General features: G+C 43.1%; 1 protein-coding gene and 1 long non-coding RNA gene across 19 annotated transcripts in view; one reads left to right on the top strand and one right to left on the bottom strand.

Annotated features, from left to right (window-relative positions):
* Positions 1-25,494, top strand: part of LOC146496551 (ryanodine receptor 3) — a 114,785-nt gene that overhangs the window by 54,390 nt on the left and 34,901 nt on the right. For 12 of the 18 annotated variants that reach the window (XM_085143659.1, XM_085143654.1, XM_085143649.1 and 9 more), the window contains 28 exons: positions 1,628-1,731; positions 2,599-2,682; positions 2,999-3,158; positions 4,028-4,175; positions 4,423-4,628; positions 4,827-5,001; positions 5,331-5,539; positions 5,626-5,825; positions 5,931-5,997; positions 6,083-6,243; positions 6,337-6,502; positions 9,720-9,806; positions 9,929-10,155; positions 11,630-12,434; positions 12,796-12,996; positions 14,990-15,092; positions 15,661-15,792; positions 19,378-19,651; positions 19,762-19,876; positions 20,379-20,511; positions 21,639-21,742; positions 22,871-23,006; positions 23,228-23,414; positions 23,557-23,665; positions 23,755-23,875; positions 24,385-24,554; positions 24,879-25,099; positions 25,275-25,365. In XM_085143659.1, the coding sequence (XP_084999785.1) occupies positions 1,628-1,731; positions 2,599-2,682; positions 2,999-3,158; positions 4,028-4,175; positions 4,423-4,628; positions 4,827-5,001; positions 5,331-5,539; positions 5,626-5,825; positions 5,931-5,997; positions 6,083-6,243; positions 6,337-6,502; positions 9,720-9,806; positions 9,929-10,155; positions 11,630-12,434; positions 12,796-12,996; positions 14,990-15,092; positions 15,661-15,792; positions 19,378-19,651; positions 19,762-19,876; positions 20,379-20,511; positions 21,639-21,742; positions 22,871-23,006; positions 23,228-23,414; positions 23,557-23,665; positions 23,755-23,875; positions 24,385-24,554; positions 24,879-25,099; positions 25,275-25,365 (4,896 nt within the window). Of the gene's footprint in view, positions 1-174; positions 1,732-2,598; positions 2,683-2,998; positions 3,159-4,027; positions 4,176-4,422; positions 4,629-4,826; positions 5,002-5,330; positions 5,540-5,625; positions 5,826-5,930; positions 5,998-6,082; positions 6,244-6,336; positions 6,503-9,719; positions 9,807-9,928; positions 10,156-11,629; positions 12,435-12,795; positions 12,997-14,989; positions 15,093-15,660; positions 15,793-19,377; positions 19,652-19,761; positions 19,877-20,378; positions 20,512-21,638; positions 21,743-22,870; positions 23,007-23,227; positions 23,415-23,556; positions 23,666-23,754; positions 23,876-24,384; positions 24,555-24,878; positions 25,100-25,274; positions 25,366-25,494 lie in introns of all 18 variants that reach the window. The other 6 variants (XM_085143661.1, XM_085143652.1, XM_085143663.1 and 3 more) reach the window with 2 other exon arrangements.
* Positions 8,538-25,494, bottom strand: part of LOC146496550 (uncharacterized) — a 79,572-nt gene continuing 62,615 nt past the window's right edge. Inside the window, exon 2 of the long non-coding RNA XR_014871224.1 lies at positions 8,538-8,784. This is a non-coding gene — a long non-coding RNA (uncharacterized LOC146496550). The remainder of the gene's footprint in view (positions 8,785-25,494) is intronic.

Here is a 25,494-nt window from a genome sequence, read left to right as displayed (position 1 = left end):
ATGCAAATGTACTGTTTATAAGATTGGGGAAACCTGCAGTCAGCTGAGACTGAAGAAGTCACTTGGATGAGTGACGAAACGTTTCTCCCAGAAAACGCTACGTCCAGATGAACAGAATCAACTTTTGGAGATTTATTTTCCTGGATGATTGAGAATGCATCAAGACGAGATGAGGCTGTGTTAGTCTGTGTTATTCTTGCCTCTGCTGGCTATGTCCAAAAAATTGCCAGATTAACAGCCGATGTTTTCTATTATTAACTGGCATCAAGCCTGATCAAGCATAAAGACCAGAAGCAGTGGGAAACACCTAGTCTGGATCTGTGGGGCAAGTTCAAAAGTATATCTGACTTAGCTTTTGAGCTCTTTTATCGTCGGAGAGCTTATGCATGAGGGTTTTTTAAGCTGAAGTCTCCTGGCTTCACCTGTAGCGATATCAAATTCTCATCTAAACTCCCTAAAAGAACAAATTAGTGTATTTCCCAATACAGTCAGCTGGAAACGCATGCTTATAATTACAGTGTACGCAGTGCAATCAGCAGGCTCCTGCAACAGAAGACAAAAACTGTACCTGATTTAAATTCAGCTCCATCCCACTTCAAGTTCTCCTGCTGTGTTTGTATTGTTTACTCTCTGCTCGGGTCAATTGTAAGTCACGGTTGCACAAGTGGTCAGAAAGAAGGCACGTCCAAATTCAAGTCGGTTATGGTTTCATCTGTTTAACTCCAAATTCTAGCTGATGGCTTTCTGGTTTGTTGTATAGTTACCACAGGATAACGCCAAAGTGACCTGTTTTGCTCTTAAAGGAAGGAAAAACAAGAAACCAGCAACAAGACGCAGCTCTTATGTCTATAATACAACATGAGAATTCTGCGCTAGCTTGTAAGCTTTCACTCTGTCCTCCTCCTCGAAAAATCTTTGATTTAGGACAAAGACAAGTCTGAGATTTGGTAAATAACAATAATAAACTAGTTTTATTGTCAAGGTTTTTTTGGTTCTTTTTACATGTGGAGCGATAGCCAAGTGAGTTGGAGTCAGTTATACATGTGGTAGAGGTCACATAGCAGATCAAATAAACCTGTTTTTGCTATTTAGCACTGGTTGCATGTAAATATGAAAGAGGAGATTTCCCAAAGTTCTTGTACTATTCACAAAAGAGCTGGCTGCTATTCATTGGACCCACGGAAACAGCTGCATATCTGTACACAGCCCTGCATGTTTTCTTGGTAAACATCCACCATTGCCATGCCACCTCCTCTGAGCAGCATTGCCAAAGGGATTATTTGGCTTAAAGCGCAGCCTCGAGAGAGACGCATTACGCCTCTCACTCGGTATTCCTGCCATACAGCTCTCTGGCTCTGCCAAGAAAACATGCTCTCTTGTCCCTCTCTCATAACATGTTCACTAGAGTAGTCTAATCACTGCAACTAGTAGCACCCAGGACTTAAACCACATGCCCGCCCCCCTTGTTAGTTCGAGTGACAATGAGTTATGAGGCTGTGTATCTCATATGCATAGATCTAGTAGGACTTGATGTACATATGAATGCAGAGCTGCTGAACAGCAATGATGAGAACGTCAGGAGGTGTTTGATATGTGTGTTTTTTTTCTCTGACTGTTTTCCTCACAGATAAGGGATGATAATAAGCGGCAGCATCCGTGCCTGGTGGATTTCTCCAAGCTGCCGGAAACGGAAAAAAACTACAATCTGCAGATGTCAACGGAGACTCTGAAGTACGCCGAACATGATGGATTGTTTTTGTCTTCATGGACAACACCTCTGTTATAAAAATAGCCTAAAAAACCATATCTGACATATTATTCTCAGATAATGCATTTTCTTTTCTTTTGTCGTTGGATTTAAACTATTTATGAGGAATATCACAAGTTTAGCTAACAGTTCACTGATTTCATAGTAAAGCTGAAGTGATGACGTGCTATAGTTTAGTTGCTGACAATGTTAGCACTGTTAGGACTTCTTAGCTATTCTTTCTCTATTGGAAAAACACACACCAGCTACAAGGCTGTGGGCATTCCCATCCTTGACAGAGGTTTCCGCAACGCTGGCTCCACGTGTAGGATCACCTGCCTGTGTTGAGATTGTCATGCCCCATTTGATGAATGAATGGAATATCTATTGCTCTAGACTACCAGTAGTCCTCTCTTCTTTAGAGAGACCAGGCTCTCAATACTTACACAGAAATGTGCAAAATGAAGGGGTAGGGTTAAGGTGGAAAGGCCCATCGCAGGTGATTTACATAAATGCTCTTCGAATCGAAAACATAAATGCATGCCGTCATTAATCTTGATCTGCTGCTTTGGGAGACACATCTGGGTGACAGGGACGAGTTCCTGAAAGACATCAAACTCACTTTTACTGTCGCTCCGTCCGATCACAAGGTGTGAAGGAAATTTATCAGATACACTTGGCGCCCGTTTCGCTGCCGTGGGTATTGCTCGGCCTTTCTTGTGTAACAGATTAGGACACGCGTAATTTAACCCATCATGCTCTGTTTGGACACGTTCAGCAGCCTCTCTGGTTCTTTGCATATACTGTCAAATCAGTTTGTTGGTCACTGTGGTTATTTTTTCCCCCTGCAGGACCCTGCTGGCGTTAGGCTGTCGTATAGTTCACATGAATCCAAATGCTGAGGACTCTCTCAAAAAGATAAAGCTCCCTAAGAAGTAAGTGGGTATGATTATAGCAACGATACGAGCACACGCACTACTCTTGATATTGATTGTACATCACACAATTGGACAGTAATGACTAGGCTGCTCTATAGTAAGACAGTAAGAGAAATGAAATGAATCAAAATATTTGGTAACCCAATCACAGATCATCCAAAAATGTCCAGCAGTATAAGAAATAAAGGATATTTATTGTGTTTACTGCCATAGAGATTCCCATCAGGCTGTAAATGTAACTAAACTGGTCCCTGTGGTTTAACTGTATCCATAACTGGGGGAAAAATTCCTTTTTCATTGTTTTTTCCTGTAGCTACATGATGTCCAATGGATATAAGCCGTCCCCTCTGGACCTGTCCGATATCAAACTGACTCCGGGGCAGGAGCTGCTGGTGGACAAACTGGCAGAGAATGCTCACAATGTGTGGGCCAAGGACCGGATCAAACAGGGATGGACATACGGGATTCAGCAGGTACGCTCAAATCCACCAAAGAATCGACACCTTCGCCAGACATGTGAACAGCGCTGAGGTTTGGTTAGAAGTACAACAACCTTAGATCACTGTGAACACATCTAGGAAAACACATGCTTTAATGTTCAAATTTGATTGAAGAGATTTAAAAAATAGCTTCTCAGAGAACAGGTACATTCAAAAGCAGACATTGTTGCTGTAAAGTGCTTATGAGTGCATACCTATAATCTAAGAGCAGCAGCTTTACATTGTCCAGAGGTCTGTGCAAATTACTCAGCCAGAAAGTACGTAATGTTCCTGGACATCTGGTGCACGTCTATACAATGTGCTGGGAAAAAATACAAATGCTGCAAAGAAAGAAAAATCCGTTTTCTTTATATGTGGGAGAATACGCTACTTTTGCCTGCTCCCTTATTCACAAGGGGTTGCCACAGTGGGTAGCTCCGCATGTTTGAGTTGGCAAAGCTTTTTTATGCCGGATCCTTTTCCTGACAAAACCCCACTGGGATTTGTGTCTCCTCCCGGGATCAAACCGGGGATGTTTCACTTATCAGGGAATTGTGTAAACTGAAAGGCTGATTTTGTTCTATTTCAGCTTTGTCTGTTATCTTCTCAGTTTCAGACCAGTCTATAGTTCTCTTGTGGATTTGTTAACTAATAAAGTAGTAATATTGGACACTTAACCAGCTGTAGAGCTTCAGCTACAGGCTCATCAAACAAACCTGAAATAAATAATTTAAATTCACAAATCTGCTTCACAGCTGAATGAAATCCCTTCATCTGCCTTTCAACTGGTGGGACAAATGAATGTTTTTTAAAAAAAAGGCTTTAAACTTTAACATTTCTCTTGCTGCTTCTCCTCCGTGCAGGATCTTAAAAGTAAGCGTAACCCTCGCCTGGTTCCTTATGCTCTGCTGGATGAACGCACCAAGAAGTCGAACAGGGACAGCCTGCGGGAAGCTATCCGCACTCTGATTGGCTACGGGTACAACATCGAGCCCTCGGACCAGGAAAGCGGTGAGTTTCACCCATGAAAGTGTGCTAATCAAAATGCCCAGAAGTTCAAATTATACAGTGCATAATAAAATGCTCCTTACAAAGAATAAGGATGAAAAATTCTATCCTGATATGGGACTTTGCCTTCCATCCCCTTTCAGTTTAGAGTGAAAGAGAATAGCCATGTGAAATTGCGGCCTTTACCTACAGCCACTGGGTTTTTGCAATTAATATTTCCATTGCTTCTTATTATTCTCCTTTCACCCAGCAGGACAAGTCTCGGAGCGCCTCAGCATTGATAAGATCCGCTTCTTTAGGGTAGAGAGAACGTACGCAGTGAAGACCGGGAAGTGGTACTTCGAATTTGAGGCCGTTACCGGTGGAGACATGAGAGTGGGCTGGGCCAGACCTGGGTGTAAGCCAGATGTGGAGCTTGGCACAGATGAGCTTGCATTTGTCTTTGATGGATACAGGGTAAGCTGTCAACCAAAACTCAATTAATCCCGACAGCGTATTGGTGACGTTCACGTAGATTACTCGAAAAACGACTTTCGCCCTTTATTCTTTCGTATTTAAAAACCTATTTAATTATTTGGTGTTAAGCTAATTTAAAGTAGTTGCTCACATTGTGTGTATACTATATGGTATTCCTTGTGTCTGTACTGTGCATAGGGCCACTGCCTGAACATGGGCAGCCGGCTGTTTGGGCGCTGTTGGCATGCTGGGGATGTGGTGGGCTGCATGATCAACATGGAGGACAAGTCCATGATCTTCACTCTGAACGGGGAGATCCTGATCACCACCAAGGGCTCTGAACTCTGCTTCACGGACTTTGAAACTGAGGATGGTGAGAAAGAGCGTGTATGAATGTGGCTGTGAGGAGTTGTTGAGCACACATCCTTGCCATCCTGCCCTCATCTTTTAAAGCCTTCACATGTAGAGCAGAAGGCTTTATCCCAGAACAATCATGGTGGTGATATAAGTTAAAATTGAGCGGCTCCCTGTGTGGAAATCAGCCGTATTTGAAGTGCCACTTGTAAATTGCCTTTTGCAAAAGCTGCATTGATGTTCCATCCCTCCTGCCGTGTATTCTTAAAGACTTCTTTCTCTCCTCCTTCTTTCTCCCCCCCCCCCCCCCCCCCCCCTTTGTCTCTATGTCCTTTGTCTGTCCTGCAGGGTTTATTCCAGTGTGTAGCCTCGGTCTGTCGCAAGTGGGTCGTATGAATCTCGGGAAGGATGCTAGCACCTTTAAGTACTACACCATGTGCGGCTTGCAGGAGGGATTCGAGCCATTTGCCGTCAACATGAATCGAGAGGTCACGATGTGGTTCAGCAAGCGTCTGCCTACTTTTGTCAACGTGCCGAAGGACCACAACCACATTGCGGTAAGAAAGAAGAAACTGTGAAATTGTTAAAAACGATTGAATTGGCCTAGACGATGAATGCGAAGATTGTCATCGTTTGTTTGCAGGTAACCAGGATCGACGGCACCATCGACAGCCCTCCTTGTCTCAAAGTCACCCACAAGACGTTTGGGACACAGAACAGTAACGCAGACATGGTGTTTTGTCGTCTGAGCATGCCTGTGGAGTTCCACTCCGTCTTCAAGATCAGCCCTGTGGTGGACATGAACGGTGTTCATGAGGAAGAAACCCTTAAAGTTAAACACAGGTGCTGAACTTCCCAAAACTGTGACTTTAAGCTCTTTTGCGAGAAAACCTTGAACCCGACATGTTATCTGCTCGCTAATGACTTTTTGAATATGGTTTCTGATAGATATCCACTGAGATCTGTGAGGCACAGCGATGAAAGTAGACGAGTCGACTACAGCAGCATCACTACGGTACAGAAGAAACATCTGTTTGCAGCTGCTCAAACTAAATGCGTTTTTATTTTTGGCTAAGTCTCTCTTCTCTGTTTTGTTACAGTACTACCATTCGGTGAGGGTCTTCGCAGGTCAGGACCCTGCCTGTGTGTGGGTTGGATGGGTTACTCCTGACTACCATTACTATAGCAACAACTTCAACCTCAGCAAGAATCGTACAGTGACTGTAACCCTGGGCGACGAACGTGGGCGAGTCCACGAGAGGTGACGCCCTCTGTGTTTATATGTAATAAATGCTGACGATTATTTTTAATTACTAACCTTGTAAAGATTTTTATATATGCTTATTACTGACAGCGTGAAGAGGGGTAACTGCTACATGGTGTGGGGTGGTGATGTCACCAGCACTTCCCACACCTCCGGTCGCAGCAATGTGGATCTGGAGATCGGCTGTCTAATAGATTTGGCCACTGGCCTATTGACATTCACCGTCAATGGCAAAGATATCTCTACCTCCTACCAGGTACAACACACACAGGCTGTGCAAGCAAGAATATAACTACTGCTATGTTTCTCTATAATTAAAAGTATCTAGTGTGATGGGTGCAACCCAAAAAACCTATGCTACCGAACTAATAAAAAGTAAATTTACAAAACTGTGCAAAAGTCTTGAACCTCTTCATCAGTTTTTTATATCTTGCTAGGAAAATGACAATAAGGAGAAAGATTGAATGGAAATACAAAATATGGGGCAAAAACAGAGTTTGTACAATTCTAATGAGCTTGAAAGTCAATATTTGACACAACGGCCTTTGTTTTCCAACACATTTCTAAATAGTCTTCAGGAATAGTCCTCCAGGCTTCTTTAGGACATTCAATGATTTTAAGATGTTGGCTCCCCTTTGGTAATTTGTGAATGGAAAGTTATATTGTATTTGGACTGTGGGAGGAAGCCGTAGTACCCGGAGAGAACCCACGCAAACACGGGGAGAACATGCGAACCCTGGCCTGATGGTGGACTTGAACTCAGGACCTTTTTGAAGTGAGGCAACAGTGCTAACCACCGTGCCACTGTACTACAGTTAGTGGGGTTAGGTTGATTGGAAACTCTAAATTGTCCATAGGTATTGATGTGGGAGTGAATGCGAGTGTGAATGGTTGTCTATGTGTTAGCCCGGCGACAGACTGGCAACGTGTCCAGGGTGTACCCTGCCTCTTGCGCTAAGACAGCTGGGATAGACTCCAGTGCCCCTGTGACCCTGAAAAAGGATAAGCAGAAGTGAATGCATGGATGGAGAATTCCCAGTCAAACATTCAGAGCTTTTATCTACGCTTTCTATGCCTATTCACGTGCATTGGGGGCAACTTAGTGCATTTAGCAGGAGTCATGGATCGACCGACCTGACCTGCTCTACCTTAGCTTCTTTTTACTCCCAATATGATCCCACTCTGTTTCAAAGTTGTTAAGGTTCGGGGAGGCCAGTCAGTGACCGACGGCATTCCATTGTGTGTTTTTCTATCCAGGTATCCTTTTACTGCTTTGGCAGTGTGTTTGGCATCATTGCGATGCTGAAAAATTAAACCGTTGCCAATCAGATCCTTTCCAGATGCTATTTCATGCTGGATCAAAATCTGACAGCACTTCTCACAGTTCCATCAGTTTTGACAAAATCCACAACACCACTGACTGACATGCAGCTCCAAATCAGACAGAGCTTCTTCTGTGTTTTACAGATGGCTGTAGACACTCACTGTTGTACACTCTCCTTACCTCCTACCTACACATTGACGAAGATTTGGAGAAAAACGTTCTTTCCATAAGACCTGTTCTCACTGATTTACATTCTAGTTCATATGTAATGTGGCATAATTCAGCTTTTCTTCTCGTTTTCCTTCCTTAAGAATGAAAAAGGCAACCTTGTGCCTGTCAGACTGTGTTGTTTTTTTGTACATTTTGTAGATGGTTTTTTTTTATAGATTCAAGGAAAAAATTATATGCTTTTGCAAAAGGCTGCTAGTAAAAATGTCAAAGATACAATTTAATATTCGTTCTTTTTTTATCTGTTATGTGAAGACACAACACTTGTTCGTCCCTTGAGTTATGTGCTTGTTATGCTTGAATGATTCATAGGTTGGAGTGAAGTGTTAACTTTAAAAAAAACCCAGAGAACTGTGACGCAAAACCAATTGAAAACTTTAAAAGAACATCTGGCTCATTGGAAACAAAACTGTGAATTTGGACATCAATTTCAGGGTCTGCAAGTGCAGCCATAAACAATTCCCATCACTCCCACTTTTGAATCACCCTTTGAATCACCTGAATACCTGCACATCACCATTGTGCCCTGGAAATGCTCCCACGAACGCTACTGTTTGGTCTCTGTTTATCGTAGTTCTCATCATCACTGATGGTCCTTGACAGTGTCATGGCGACAAAAGTTTATATTTGATGATGATAGCAAAATTACAAATATGCAAGTGATCAGAGCTGGATGCTCAAGGAGAGAACCATGAGGGGAATAGCAGTTAAATTTAATAAATCAGGTCAGTTTGTACACTAAGGAGCTTGGAAAGAAAAGCGTCTGGACTTCTTTAAGTTGCTTGAAGACATTTCACCTCTCATCTGAGAAGCTTCTTCAGTTCTAGGGTCAAATAGTGGAGAGTCCCAGATTTAAGCCCTATGGGAGTGACCCCCAAGAGAGACACGGACCCCCTGATGATCCTCTACCTAATCACACGAGCCAAGGTGTGAAAATCGGTGTGGGTCACAATCAGCCAAGGTTTTGGGTGAACCCGCTGTGAAACCTAGCCCCACACAGTTGGTGTCGTAAGCCACTGCATCTGTTCAAAGATGTTCGTTCACAGTGGACATAGATGGCTTCTTTCACTCTGTCCTCGAAAGAGTGACCTTTGCCCTTTAGATGCAGATGGATAGCTGACCCTTGTCCTGTTGAGGTGGCTATTCTATGTTGTGCCATGTGTTTATGAAGTGGCTGTTTGGTCTCTCCGATGTAGAGGTCTAAGCGACTTGAGCGAACTGAAGAAGCTTTTGAGAGGTGAAATGTCTTCAAGCAACTTAAAGAAGTCCAGACGCTTTTTCTTTCCAAGCTCCTTAGACTCCGATGACCTGGATGATTAAGAACCTTCACAGACATGTCAGTTTGTACAGTTTTATGGCTTTAGTTGTGGATCTTTTTTGGTAACAGCTTGTAAAATTATTTATAAAGGATATCAAGTCTTTTGCGAAGTAGATGCATGCATGCATTAATATCCTTATTCTTCACTAGCCTGATATTGGCCATGCATATATCCCTGCGTCTCCAGTTTAATCTGATGACCTTGAGAGTAACTTAATGTAAGACTTAATTTAAGACATATTTACTGAACAGAGAAGTGACTGTGCATCTTGTTGAATTGTGGAGTTGTTGTTCAGATGTCCTCTCAAAAGTAAATCTCAAATAATCTTTCAGAGGGTGTAATCTTCTTACGTTCTTCCTCACTGAAATTCTTTGAGACTTCACACAGTGCTGACTCATCGCCGACACTCTTAAATGTTCATGTGTACTCTCTCTCACACACACACACACACACACTGAAACTGCACTAAGTAGCAGAGTTTTCATGATGCATCATTAAGCTGCTTTCCTTAAGTCACGCTTTCAAGCTCCTTCTCAAGCTTTTGATATTTACTTCCTGTTTGGACCTTTTGTTTGCTTTCTTTTCACTTTTCTCTGCTCCAGGTGGAACCAAACACCAAGCTTTTTCCCGCTGTGTTTGTGCGACCCACCAGCCCCAGCCTCTTTCAGTTTGAACTGGCTAAAATAAAGGTGCGTGGCTCCTAATTTTACTTTTCCATTACAACAGGCTTACTTTTGTGTCTGCAATACCACAGAAATGAATGCTGTGCTCAGACAGGATTCCCATCAGCTGTCTTTGTGTGCTTCTCCAGAACGCCATGCCTCTGTCATCAGCCATCTTCAAGAGTGAGCATAAGAACCCGGTTCCACAGTGTCCGCCCCGACTGGATGTCCAGACCATAAACGCCGTGTTGTGGAGCCGCATGCCCAACAGTTTCCTCAAAGTGGAAACGGCCAGGGTTAATGAGAGGCATGGATGGGTGGTTCAGTGCGTGGAGCCCCTGCAGATGTTGGCAGTGCACATACCTGAAGAGAACAGGTGTGAAACAAGGCTTAGTTCGCTTATAAGCTGGATTTGTTACTTTTTAAAGCACACTAGTCAGTGCACACAGTATCTTAAATGTTTAATCTATACAGGAAGTTTCAAACATTGACCCTTTTTTACCGAGGACCAGAGACAGCACGCAATTGCCTGTTGTAACACAACTTGTGTTCTTTATTCTTAAACAAAAGATGAAGACTGATCTGCTAAGTGCTTTTTTGTTTTGTGATCAGAACAAGGCTAACTGTTTTGCCCCATTTCTATTTTCTTAAAGCTAATTTCCTGTTTCATCTAGCTTTATTTTTAGCTTAAAGTAATGACAGTGGTATTCATATTCTCATTTAACTCTTGATAAAAACAAGCTTCCTGTAACCATCAGCACACATTGCAATAAAGTGATTTAGTCATATTTAATTTTTTGGTAACACAGTAATTTTTTTTTTAATCTCAACAGTCACTCAGGATTTTCTGCTTTCCTCAGTTTTATGTCGCTGTGTATTAAAATGTCCTCAGCTATAAGCTGTTAGACAGACAAAACAGGTTTGAAGTTGTCACCGCGGGCTTCGCTAAGTCATCATGCTGATTTTTTAACTGTTTGTGACAAGTGTATTAAGCAACCGGAAGGATTAAGGGACGGGGAGTTTCAAGTTATTATCACCTTCCATTCTGATGTATAACTGTTAAGATTCTGGCCACTGAACCTTTTAAATTTAAGAGCAAGAAGTGAGTTTAGAGTGCAGTGCTATTAGCTATGACTAGCAAACTTGGTTAGTAACCTACATCGCATAAACACACGATTCTTAGTTAATGGTAAGCAACAAACCACCAATAACATAACTAATAAATTACTGTAATTTCACCACACAGTTATCCATATTTTCTGTCAGACAGAAAAGGCACCAACAACACAAAAATGGATGAGTGACTCAGATTAGCTAGCGTGAAGCCTAGCGGCTAGCGGGCAGCCACCTGGGAGTGAAAGCAGCCATGCTCCTTACAGTTAGTGTGAAGGGGGGTAAATTAGCTGTAGAGGGAAAAATCATTCTAACCCTCAGCTGTGAAAGCCTCACCCAGCCAGGCAAGTAGGCAGCCAAGTTTGTGAACACAATAACTAGAGAATGAGGCGATATAGGGTTTTCAAATTGATACCATAACAATAATAATGGTCAAGTTGGACACTTTAAGACTGGGTTTTATTGAGAGTCACTCACTTATGGAGACATCTTTAATGACCATTTCAAGTCCAACTGCACTGAACTGGCTTTACTTTTTAGCTCTAGAGGATGCTGCTTGAGAATTTCACAATGGATGCTGTCAGATGTAAAAAGCAACTTACTGGCTTAAAAAAATCCACAAGATAGAAAAATATGAGTTTTTAAAGTTTCTCCCTGACCACAAAGTAGACTAGATCGCAAAATTCGTGTTATGAACCATCATGTATTCTGCTAATTCTTGCTCTTTTTAATAAAAGGTGCGTTGACGTCATGGAGCTCTCGGAGCAGGAGGACATGAAGAAGTTCCACTATCACACCTTGAAACTGTACTGTGCCCTCTGCGCTCTGGGAAACACTCGTGTGGCCCACGCCCTTTGCAGCCACCTGGACCAATCACAACTCTTGTACACCATCGACAATCAGTACCTGTCTGGCATGTTACGCGAGGGTTTCTACAATGTTCTGATTAGCACCCACCTGGAGACAGCCAAAGAGGCACGACTCATGATGAAAGATGAGTTCGTCATTCCTGTCACGGCCGAGACACGCTCCATTCGTCTCTTTTCTGATGCTTCTAAAAAGCACCTCCCGCCCGGGGTGGGGCTTAGCACCTCCCTGAAACCACGCCTAAACTTTACCCCACCGTGCTTCATCAGCACCAAACGGGAGCATCTGTACAGTCCCCAAATCCCACTGGATGCACTGAAGGAGAAAGCGATTTCGATGTTGACAGAGGCTGTTCAAAGCGGAGGGCACCACATCCGAGATCCTGTCGGAGGATGCGTGGAGCACCAGTTTGTTCCAATCCTGAAGCTCATTAGCACCTTGCTGACGATGGGTGTTTTAGGAAGCGAGGACGTTCGTAAGATTTTACTGCTCATTGACCCGAACGTCTTCAAAGAGGCAAGAGAGGAGGGAGCCACGGGGGCCACAGACAAAGAGGGACTAACAGGGGCAGAGGAAAAGGCGGTGGAAGCTGGAGAAGAGGAGGCAATCAAAGAGGCTCAACAGCCAATGGAAGGACTGCTGGAGAAGAGGCTGCCAGAGCCGGTTAAACGACAGGTGATCATGAAAACACACAATTGTATACACAACAGACAAATAAAAATGACCAAAACATGTGAAATCAATGCACATTGTAATCTTAAAGTGACAACATACAGCTACGAACTAACCACACAGCTGTCCTCTTAAATGCTCCATAACTGCTCTAATGTAATAGGCCCATTCAGAGATCAGCCAAACATGAAATAGCTCCGTCTCGTATCGAACAAATGATCTCACGAGTAAATATTTCTCCTTAACAAGTGGGATAATGTGAAGCCATAAGGCGTTCCGATATGTTTCTGTCATTCTTGATAACTAACACCTGCTTTGTCACAACAGTGATGGAAGAGTACCTGTTTGTGTGCCTCCTCTCCAGATGTGCGAGCTGCTTCACTATTTCTGTGACTGCGAACTGAAGCACCGTATCGAGGCCATTGTGTCCTTTTCTGACAGCTTCGTGTCCAAGCTGCAGTACAACCAGAAGTTCCGCTACAATGAGCTGATGCTGGCCCTCAATATGTCTGCTGCTGTTACAGCAAAGAAGACCAAAGAGTTCAGATCACCGCCTCAAGAACAGGTGAGAAGAAGCACGCCAGGCCTAAGCCAGCGGATCCCAAAGTAGGAAGTAAAATGCAGCATTTCGATCACTGACTGGCCTGTTCCAGTTTAGATGATTATCTTTTACAGCCATTCTGCTGTAGATTTACTGCTGTTTTTGGGATTGTTACCCTGCTGTATGACAAAAATGTGTACAAGCTTTAGCTGTTGGAGAGACGGCCTCACATTTGACTTTCAAATACTTCAGTACAGAGTTCATAGACTTTTTCCAGCTACACAATTTCTGTAGCTGCAAAACAAAAGCCAAATCATCTCCCTCCACCGCCATGCTTGACAAGTGGTAAGAGCTGTTATGTGCTGATATGCTGTGTTTCGTCTTGCACTGTGCAATATGGCCAAACATCTCAATGATACACAGGGCATAGAAATCATAAAAGTATTCTCCTGATTTGTTCTTTGTAGAAAGAAAAGGCTTTCTTCTTGCAGCTTTTCCAAACAAGCCTTACTTGTTCAGTCTTTTTGTATTTATAGTGTCATGAAATTGAACATTTACCACAAGGCCTTCTGTGAGCATTGCACATCTGAAATTGGGCTAAATTTTCTTGGATGTCTTGAATGTTTGCTACTACTGAATAATCTTAATCACTGCAGAGTGATTGACTTCAAACTGTTTGGAAATAGCCTCGTGGCTATTGGCTATTGCTTCTCTAAGACCATTGGTGGTCTAAGGCATTGTGTTAACACACACCTGAAATCTCCTAGTAAACATCTGCCTACTGATGATCAATGAGTTGAGTGTGTTTGATTAACAGCACCTAGCTGCCACTAACCCTCCTAATCCCAAGGGAAACACTAAGGGTGTGTTTAAGTTTTCACATTTCACCTTCATTTGTGTCGTATTGTTTTTGTTCAGTTGAGACTGTGTTTACCAAATTTTAAAACCCGACACTCACCAGATTATTCAATTTTTACGTTAAAGCATTAAAAAAGAGGTGATGTATTGCGCTTCTCCACCACAGCACCACTTTTCATCTGTGCCGGGGCTCCCTCGTGACAGCTTTACCCCGGCAGTTGTGTACCTCTGCTAATGGATTTCTGACAGTGCGCATATCTCCCGAGTGATCGTAGTGACGCTCGTGTGACGCAAGTGTGCAAAATAGCTGCAGAGGGTAAATGGCAGTAATTGTTCATCATTTAGAGAAAGAATAAAAAAGAATACGTGACTCTGTAATAACTCAGTATACGGAAAACCTGCAGGCTCATGGCTTCAACTGATTGGTCAGTACCATTGTTGTCTAAATACGTGACTAATTTGAAATTAATGTAGATTTTGGTTCAGTTCTTTCTGCCTCTTTTAGCCCAGAGAGAACCAGAACTGCTTCTGGCTCCTAATGTTTCATAAAGCTCTCTTCTTTGTCTATATGTGAGAGTGTGTGAGCAAAGCTTCAAGGCAAATTCATTCCTCTTGGTCTTGGTTTGATGGCACTGCTTCCCCGGGAGGGCACACTCATCTGCACAAGAGTGCACATACATAGAGCATTTCTTTAAGGTCACGGCTGCAGACAGAATTCAGTACAGCACAGCTCGTTTAACGGCTTGTCATGATGTCCTTCGGCCTGTTAGCGCAGAGAGAGAATTAGCCACTCGAGCTGCATTCTTTCTCTGTGATTCCTGCAATAACAACATTATAACAAAGCTGGGATAGTCTCCAGCCCTGCACAATGTACTACAGTAATTTGTATATAGAATAGAATAGAATAGAATAATCCTTTAATTGTCCCACAAGGGGAAATTTGGTTGTAACAGCAGCCAGAAAGACACATATACAACAAACAATACACAGGACACAGAACAGAAACATACACAATTTTTCTTACTTATTTACATTAAGGACAATGGTTACTATAAACATAGTACTGTACAGTTATTAAATTAAATAAAAATAAAAATAACTAACTATGCATTTTTTTGTATCTCTATGCATCTAATTTGAACATTTTCCCACATTTTAGATCAACATGCTGCTGAACTTCAGTATGGGAGAGGACTGCCCGTGCCCTGCAGACATCCAGGAGGAACTCTATGATTTTCATAATCAGCTGCAGCTCCACTGTGGTGAGATGCAGCTCTTGCAAAAAACATTATGAACCGCAACGCTAAACTGTTTATGTTTATTACAACACATATATCATCATTTTGTACCATGATGCAGCAATGTTACATTGCCCTGATTGCTTTTAGAATTCATTACAGTTATTTTACCGAGGCAGCACAAACCGGCATTATGGCTGATAATGTAAGAATAATAAACAAAACAAACATCCTTATGAAAAATGCTTTACGTGCACATATTTCTTGGCACTGTTAGCTGCCGTTGCGTCGCCATCAGCAAAATTGTGCCTGTGCTTCACGAGATGTTTCTTCCTCTCTCTCTGCAGCGCTTTCTGCCAAGGCAGAAGATTTGAGCGTTCGCTGCTTCCGCAATTTCTCTGACATCTTGATGTTTTGATAAATAATTGAATCGCCCTCCCTTCCGTGGTGCTGCCGATCTAATGGCGGCCTCACCTGCGCAAAAAAAACCAAAGAAACTTTAAATTGCTAAGAAATAAGGAGAGGGAATAGTTGTCCTGCGCATCTGCGCATCATGCACATTGTTGTTGTTTTTTCTCTCTGTGTAATGCAGGAATCCCTATGGAGGTAGACGAAGACGAGCAGGATACATCGATTAAAGGTCGCCTCCTTATGCTGGTGAACAGGATCAAAGGCCAGGCGCACAAAGCAGAGGAGCCCACGAAGATGGAGCAAGCTGCACCCTGTGAGGAAATCACTGCTTTCATTGCGCTGCATGAATGATGGAGCTGTGCCTACTGTATCGTTACACCTGAACCTGGTTAATAGCTAACGATGATGCGGATTAAAAGTTAATTAGTGAGCAGGGGGAGAACAAATTTGAGGAATATGACTGCTTAAGCATACCGAATCACAAGTGAAAGCAGTTTACTCTTAGGATGTGTTACTTCATAGTCAAGCTGTCCAACAACAAGAAAAAAAGGTGTCCTTGAGCGAGACATGGAATTGGTTTGGTTTGTTGTTGTTGTTTTCCCATAAAAGCACAAGTGCTGAGCTCACACCTTGTACATTTAGTCCCTGCTACATTTTGCTCATTCATGGCCTTGTTCACCTCTTTCTGTACAACCTCTGTGTCTCTCTTTGTGTTCCTGGCACAAAAGAGAGGGCAGAATTAACAGGAGATGTTTCTGTATTGCACTTCTAGCACCCTGAGTCTTGCCTCTATTTGTCTGCCGCTGCCACGTGGACTGATTCACTGGGTAGCAGTCATTTCCATTTCAATTTCCCTTCAATTTCATTATGGAAATATGCAGCCTGGTGGAGCAGAGAGGCTTCAGAGTGAAGAGGATCCTGTGTCAGCCGCTCCGGGAGATGAGAGCGGGGAAACGAAAGGGAAAAAAAATCAAAAATCGTCAGCGATAAAACTCAATGCTTAACCTGATTAAACTCACAGACACGTGCAGACTGCATGAGATCGAGCACAAACATAGCAACACAAACGTTTCAGTCGCAGGTCCAAATAACGGGTGTGCCGCAAGAGTGCAACTGCAAAATGTGTCTAATTGCCTCTCTCAGGGATCAGGGACCACCACTGAATGTGAGTGACCACAAGTTCTTATTTAACTGGGCAAAGTTCTGTTTAGAGTCAGATATTTTGTGCTTAAAGACAAATTCCACACTTAGGCCAGCCCTAAAGCATCCCTACTTTACCTCTCTAATGGTGACTATACTGTAACCTGCCCAAATAATCATCATCAAAATGTCTTGAATCTAGTGGTTTAAGGTTATTTACTCATCATGAAAGTGCCACAGACAAATCACATATACAAATATGATAGATCTCTTAAATCAGGGGTGTCAAACTCAAATACACAGTGGGCCAAAATTTAAAACTGGAACAAAGTCGCGGGCTAACATTAATATTTATTGAAAAAAAATCTTCCTCCAGATATAAGAATGAATCTTTTCTTATGGACTCAAACAGGTTTTGCTGAAAAACTGAATATGGAACAAGCAAAGCTTAATACTAAACAATATATATATTAGCTGTATAATACCAGCAGGCCAGCTCTAATAGTAATTTGGTATGGCTTTGCGGGCCAAATGTGAGTAGGCTGCAGGCCAAATTTGGCCCGCGGGCCAGAGTTTGACACCTATGTCTTAAATGCTATACCAATCACGGTTTTCCTAGATGTTAGGATATTTAAATGGCACAACAAAAAAAGATTCGATCCACTGGTGTCGTTGCTGAATGATTTTAGTGTGGACCAAAGTTGTGGACCAACTGACCGTTGTCCTCATCCCTGTAATCGTCCCTCTTCGTGCAGTTACAAAACTGAGCTGGCTCGTGCTTTGTTCTGTCCTTTTATCATACACTGATGAGCCAGATGATCAGCTGCATTTCTCCGGAACCTCTTGGGCTACTTTGTGATATCCACTGGGGATTTAAATGACCATGGATGCTTGTGTGATGTGTTTAAAACAATCTATAGTTGACTGATACTTTTTATTCAGCTCACCTGTAAGTGGTTTTAATGTTGTTGTATATATTATATGTCTGGGATTGTAGATAACGTTCAAAACTAGATATATGCTCCCCATCCTCAGGCCACGGACCGTTACCCGTCCATGAGTCGTTTGGTACTGAGTTGAGGCTCGGGTGTGAAATTTACGGTTTTCAGGGTTTTTATCGGTTTTTAACGTTAACTTGGTTTCCCGGGGTCTTTGCCCGTGTGTTATGAATAAATCTTCTTTTTTTTGGTACCAGTACTGGTTTTATTTTGTTGTATTTATCCGGGACACCTTTAAGGCCGCTCCGTGAAAATATTGTCGGACATAAACCGGTCCGTGGCGCAAAAAAGGTTTAGTGTGCTTTAGTGTCTACGGTTTGTCATTTGTTGGTGTGTTTCCTTTTAAGTGGGCTTAGGCTCCAAGGAAGTAGTAGGACACCAAGTGAAGAAGACACCTATTAAATTTTGGTGCTGCGATTCAGGCTGTAACTGCTCTTCATCACGTCATCTCTCTTTCTCTCCTGGAGTCCCTGAAGATACAGATGGCTCCACCGTCTCAGCCATTATTTCATAAGAATGAAGTAAAAGGAGCACAGAAGCTGTTTGGTTTAGTTTATCCAGTAGGAGCATTTAATGGTCAGACATGAGGAGATCTGTGTGTGTGTGTGTTTCCGTCACTGTGACTCTGGATAGTCCAGCTTTCTTTACTGGGGCGTAGTAAGGGAGAAAGTGGGAGAGCAGTATATTTAACAGCAAAGCAGGCAGTGACTGTGTTTGATAGTGTGACAGAGTGCGAGTCAGGTGCTTGCTGAGAGAGGAAAAAAAATGTCGCTTCTTAATCTCGAGCTTGTGCATCTGCCCTTTCTCTGACACCCACGCAGCTCTCGGCAGCAGGATCTGTTACTGGTGCCATCCTGCTGGCTTCCCGCCCATCTCACAAAAAAACCACAGACGACACCCGTGCACTGACTGACAGTCTGCTGTCAAACAGTCTTTTGAAAACCAAGAGAACCAATCAACCAAAAAGACACGTGGTCTTAAAAACGCAATCACCTAATTGCAGCACTGTTAAGGAAATCAATTGTGTGTTAATGACTCCATCTTTTATGGTACTGGATTGTTTAATTGATGTTTTTTCTCATCCTTTGTGTGTTCATAACCATAAAAAAACAAAAAAACAAACCCACACACTCTATTGATCCAGTTTTAATGAAGCCTTAAGGGTAACCCACATATGAGCTGTCCAAACAAATGTTTCCTTTTAACCGCAAAGGCAGAACTATTAAAACCATATCCTGTTTCCTTTTTATTCTTTACATAACAGTGGATCTTTCTGCCCCACTGAAATTGTTGCTTTGGAATAAATTTATATTTTTCAAAGATTAGCTCATGTGACACAAGCATACAGTTTTTTGTCGTTGTTTTTTAAAGCCACGTGAAGACTTTGATGTTGCTTTTTTCTTTCTTCTTTCTGTTCTAAAGGTCTTATTTGCCACATGGAGCAAGTTCTTTTATTCAATATTCAAGCGTCAGTTGTGAAAAAGAAAGCACGCTGTCAAGTAGGCAGGTTAATGGAGGGAATTTGTGCATTAATATGTGCCTACTGTATGTTAAGTGCCTCTTGTTGTGACCTCAGCTAATGGGAAGAGGGTCAAAGTCAATGTTCCTTTCAAGGCCCGAGATGTACAGTAAGGATTTCGAAACGATACAGCAAGCACTTCTGCCACGGCGAGCCTTTCTCTGCTTTGCTGTTTAATACGAGGCAATCAGCTTGTTTATTAAAAGGAAACTGAGTCGTCTTTGCTCATGTTTATTTCCAGCCAATCTGAAAGAGCTTATCTCTCAGACCATGGTCAGCTGGTCCCAGGAGTGTCACATCCAGGACCCTGAACTTGTTCGCAAAATGTTCAGCCTGCTGAGGAGGCAGTACGACAGCGTTGGAGAGCTCCTCCGGGCCATGAGGAAGACGTACACCATCAGCGCTGCCTCGGTCCAGGACACCATCAACCTCTTGGCCTCCCTGGGTCAGATCAGATCTCTGCTGTCAGTTCGAATGGGAAAGGAGGAGGAAAAGCTCATGATTGATGGACTAGGGTAGGTCATTCGACTCGTATGGAACTGATTTAGATAGAAAAACAGTTTTTTCTTTTCTTTTAGCAAACACCTAAATATTCAAAGTTTGCTTCTTTTCATGTGCTTTTTAGTGACATTATGAACAACAAGGTCTTCTACCAGCACCCGAACCTGATGAGAATACTGGGCATGCATGAGACTGTCATGGAGGTCATGGTCAATGTCCTCGGAGGAGACAAGTCCCAGGTTTAACATCTTCTGCTTTACCCACATGGAGTCTGTAGCACCATCTCAGCAGAAACTGTGTTTTAATCCAGTCTTGCATGCTTTCCTTTGTGTGTAAAGCATGGTCGCAGAGCAGGTTTCATTAATGAGGACGTGGTCCTGACAACGCAGAAGGGTAGAAAGGGCAGACTGAATCGGGCTGGCTTGCTGGTAGCGTGTGACGATGTCAGGCCTTTTACGCATCAATTAGAAGCCGAGACATGCGGGGGGAATTTAGAGTAACACGCATGAAGGAAGTCATTACTGTAAACTCAGTTCCCCAGAGTGAGGCAACAGTTTCTCCAAAACCACTTATGATCAGCTGTTTTTCGAGGGACACTTTTGTAGCCATATCCAGGGATAAAAGTAGTCATGTTGCTGCTGCCTGAGAGTCATTTGAAGTTTAAAAGATACAGTTTACTCTTATTAATATCCAAGTGGAGACATTTGAGTCATTTAGGCTCTGTTTTATCCTACCCTTCAGGAAATTGCCTTTCCCAAGATGGTGGCCAGCTGTTGTCGCTTCCTGTGCTACTTCTGCCGGATCAGCCGTCAGAATCAGAAGGCCATGTTTGACCACCTCAGTTACCTACTGGAGAACAGCAGCGTGGGCCTAGGTGGGTACAGCCATGTTTAGAACAGGAGTGTAGTGGTTTGAAAAATCCTCCGGTTTGATCCCAGTGTTGTGGCAAAAAGTCATTTCTGACATTTCTGTGTTTTTTAAATGTCGATTAACTTTATTTATATTGGTAAATACACGAGTGAACCGGATTAATGAAGGGGTCATATATAAAATCTAATCGAATCTAATATGTGAGTATTACGTGATGTATGACTTCATGACTCTACATTATGGTTCCCACATTATAATCAATGTTGTCCTTTTTGGTCACTTATAGTATATTTATAAAACTGTGATGTCATATTTGTTACATTTTCTGTCCTCTCGGGCAAATCTCCTGAGAAGGACATTCAGTTAGATACATTTGTATAGACAACAGTCACTCAGCCAAAAACCGTTTGCAGCTTCTGACAGGAAAATTCTTTCTGGCTCAAAATAACTTAATATCAGTTATTTACATTCTTTATCAAGTGACTTATGCCAGTTTAAATTCCCGCAATCGCTTTTTGGCAAATACCAGGAGGAGACACACATCCCTTCCAAGTTGCATCAGGAAGAATATAAGAAAACAATCTGCCAATCAGAAACATGCTAACCTGACCACTGTGGCGACTCCATTGTGAATAAGGGAACAGCTTAAAGTAGCTAAGTGGCTGTCGAATTCCCTGAAAGGAGCCAAAGATCTCTTTAATTTCAGCAGGAGGATATGTGAAAGCTGAGCTGTATGAACTAACAACTCATTGAACTTGTGTGTGTCTGTGTGTGTGTGTGTGTGTGTGTTTGTGCGCATGAACGACTTCACTTATTGCTCATAGGTTACAGCAGGTTATTTAGTACTACGGGGAAAAAAAGCTAAAAATGAAACAACTCTTGTGAAATCAAACAAGCTGTAATATAAATAATGTACAGTGCTATGTTATGTCCTAATATGACTGAATTATTCAGTGCAAACTGGTAAGGCAGGTTAGCTTCCTGTTACATTTTAAAAAGTGGAAATAGCACCCCCTGCTGTTTACACATTATTTTTAAAAAGCACACGTGGCCACAGGGTAGCTGTCTGTACAGTAAGACACAACAAAAATGACACTAACTATCAGCCTGTGTGGGTGGATTGTGTTGCAGCTTCGCCAGCTATGAGGGGCTCCACTCCTCTAGATGTGGCTGCTTCCTCAGTGATGGACAATAACGGGCTGGCTCTGGCACTTGAAGAACCTGACCTGGACAAGGTGAGTTTAAGTCACTGTATACTCTTCCTGCTTGATTCAGAGAGAAAGACAGTTTGGACTTGAGGACCTATACACAGTGTTGGGAAGGTTACTTTTAAAATGTATTCCATTACAGAATACAGAATACATGTCCCAAAATGTATTCTGTAACGTATTCCGTTACGTTACTCAATGAGAGTAACGTATTCTGAATACTTTGGATTACTTAATATATTATCATGCTGTTTACAACTACATGAATGTACTATTGCTGTGTGACTTATTACTGTTACTGAAGGTCCGCGGCTCCGAACCGTAGTAAAGGGACCTCTGGCTAATACGGTGGGTTCTGTGTCGGGCTCGTAGCCGAAAACTAGCTTTACTTTGTTGTCTGGGTCAACCTTGCTAGCGAGAGACAGAGAGAGGCGTTGAAAGGCTGCTGCAATGGGACTTATTGTTTCAGAGGAAAACACGAACACGTGTACAGTCGAGTCTTAATAGCTTACTTACAACTGGGCTCGTCAGGTACTCTTCTTGGCTGCAGTGGTTATTATTATATTTACATGCTTCCAGCTCCCGTTTTTGCTCGATGACAGCTCGTACTTTTCCTTTTTCTCCCTCCCTCGCTCACAGACACATAACGGGTATGGCAGTCCATTCTCCCTGCAGCACGGACTACACTGCCTATGATGCTACATTCTTTAGAGCTATACATGTAGCATTCTGCCTATTAGCTTAGCACAACAACAACAAAAAGGCCTCTCTCACCCAGGAAACATGCAGAGAGAGAGCGTCACCCTGTAACCATGGCAACCGTAACGCTGCCGCCTGGAACAACAGAACGTAGCTGTCAAACAAAACCCAAACAGTCCTGACCCGCCACAATATGAAACAGGGAAGTACCTCCGTGTAATCCATTTATTTCAACAAAGTAACTGTATTCTAAATACCACCTTTTTAAACAGTAACTGTAACGGAATACAGTTACTCATATTTTGTATTTTAAATACGTAACGGCGGTACATGTATTCCGTTACTCCCCAACACTGCCTATACATGCATATTAAGAAAGAGATACCTACGGTAAGACCACCAGGGAGGGACTGCACGGATTATTTGAGCTACATGATATGTGTAATGTATCTTTAGGTGGTCACCTACTTGGCTGGCTGTGGTCTTCAGAGTTGTCCAATGCTTCTGGCTAAAGGTTATCCAGACATCGGCTGGAACCCCATTGAGGGAGAGCGCTATCTGTCCTTCTTGCGGTTTGCTGTCTTTGTGAACGGTATGTCTGCATTTATTGGTTTCTCCCTGATTTCATGTCTCACTTGTGCTGTCTGTTTATTCTTGTGCCGCTCCTCTGTTTAAACGCACAGAGAAACGTAGCAGAGATTCAAAAGAACTGCCGTCACTTGCTTAAGGCGAAGTCTACTCAGATGTTGTCTACTCATGCTGAATGGCGAGCATATCTATTCTTGCACGTATCCATATATGTTCGTGTTGCAGGCGAGAGTGTGGAGGAGAACTCGAGCGTTGTGGTGAAGCTGCTGATCCGTCGTCCGGAGTGTTTCGGACCTGCTCTGAGAGGAGAGGGAGGGAACGGTCTCCTGGCTGCCATGAAGGAAGCTATTAAGATCTCTGAGACGCCCGCTTTGGACCTCCCAGGCTCCGTCCAGGGAGTTAGCTCTGATGTGTAAGCCATAAAAATCAAGCAAATCTTATAAAATCAATACCAAGGCCTTAGCCTTCAGATTAACTGCTTTAACCAGCCCCTGTCGATTTGTGTCTTTGCTTCAATGCCCTTAAAAATGTTTCTGTTCTTTTCCCACTGTTAGGTCTGGTGATGGTGACGATGAAGAGGAGGTGGTCCACATGGGCAATGCCATAATGTCGTTCTACTCTGCTCTCATCGACCTGTTAGGACGTTGTGCCCCTGAGATGCATGTAAGTTTCTTAGAAAGTGTCACGGGTTGTTTTTCATGGAATTGTTTTGTTGTATTTTCCTCTGATTCACTTGCTTTTCCCGCCTAAAGCTCATCAACAAAGGGAAAGGCGAAGCTCTGCGCATTCGTGCTATCCTGCGCTCTCTGGTGCCTACTGAGGACCTCGTGGGAATCATTAGCATACCGCTCAAAATGCCCATTACTAACAAAGGTACTGGCTAACAACATGACGTGTGAGAATGTGCTTTGTTTTAACGAACACCTCGTTTTTATTTGCATGTTGCAGCATGTCACACACAGCGATTCCCAAACTATGCACGTTCAGTGCAAGGCGGAAAGTTATCGATTTCACTGCTCATGCCTTTTTAATCAGCGCGATGCTTTACCGCACGCTCCCGTGGCTCTGAGTGAGCCAGATCATTTCTATAGCGGGCTGTCTTGCTCTATTGATTGATCTGCTTAAGCATGGCAAGACTCGCCTCTTAAATTTGCTGCTGTGAGCATTGCCACACAAGCTTTGTCAGCAGGCCAAGAACCAAGACAACGAGTCAAGGGTCCAGAAAAACCGCCGCATGCGTGCGGCCTAATGAATACGCACGGCTCTCCTAATTAGAAAAGACTTTCCATTATGAAGTGCATGCTGTTCCCTGGGTATTTCACTGCTTCATGCTTGCGTGGATCACAAAACTCGTCTTTGTTATGTCTGCTTCAAACTCCTAGATGGGTCAGTGACAGAGCCGGACATGTCGGCGAGCTTCTGTCCGGACCACAAGGCCCCCATGGTGCTGTTTTTAGACAGAGTGTATGGTGTGGAAGGCCAGAGCTTTCTGCTTCACCTGCTTGAAGTTGGCTTCCTCCCTGACCTGAGGGCTGCTACTTCTCTGGACACGGTAGGTGCAGCTGATAGCAGCGTAGGAGAAAAGTAATGAGTAGCCAGCCACCGTAACACGAACTTCAAGGAGTTTCTGGATCGATCATATCAGGCTCTCTTTTATAGCAATAAGAAGCAGCTCATTAAGCCAAAGCTCTGCTTTAAATTTGTTTGATTAATGTCATTGCTCTTTATTCTTATTAATCAACAGTACGCTTATAGATTAAAACAAATAGCTGGAACACATCCATATGTTGCTTCTTTCAAATACAAGTCCCTACTTAAAGTTTTAATCACTTTATATCTGAGTTTTAACATGTTGTGTGACCTTTTCCCCCTACAGGAGGGTCTGTGTACCACCGAGACAGCCCTGGCTATGAACCGCTACATCGGTTCAGCCATGCTGCCCCTCCTCACCCGCTGCGCCCCTCTCTTCGCTGGCACCGAGCACTACGCCACCCTCATAGACTCCACCCTGCACACCATCTACCGCCTGTCCAAAGGCCGATCGCTGACCAAGGCGCAGAGAGATGCGATAGAGGAGTGTTTGCTGTCTGTTTGCAAGTAAGAAGCGAAAGAGTTAAAAAAAAACACTTTTCCAGAAGTAGTAAAGACTAACAACTTATCTTAACCATCTTTTTGAGTCAGTGTGACGCGCAAAATTGGTCAAAGTCTGAAGATGTTTAAAGGCAGCCCGAGTGCAGCAGAGCTCTTATCTCTCTCCCGCCCTATCCCGCAGGCACCTTCGTCCCTCCATGCTGCAGCAGCTCCTGCGCCGCCTCGTCTTTGATGTGCCCTTGTTGACTGATTACTGCAAGATGCCTCTAAGGGTGGGCAACAGTTTCTTCGCTCTTTCATTCATTTAAATTCCTCCGTCATCCTTTATTTCAGATCCTCTGTCGCCCTGCCCTCGTGTTTTTGTTTTCGCTGCTTCCCGTCGTCCTAATTATTAATTACTT

The sequence above is a fragment of the Neolamprologus multifasciatus genome, chromosome 19, assembly GCF_963576455.1.
Source record: "Neolamprologus multifasciatus chromosome 19, fNeoMul1.2, whole genome shotgun sequence".
Taxonomy (NCBI): Eukaryota; Metazoa; Chordata; class Actinopteri; order Cichliformes; family Cichlidae; genus Neolamprologus; species Neolamprologus multifasciatus.
This window is presented reverse-complemented; position numbering and strand designations above follow the sequence as displayed.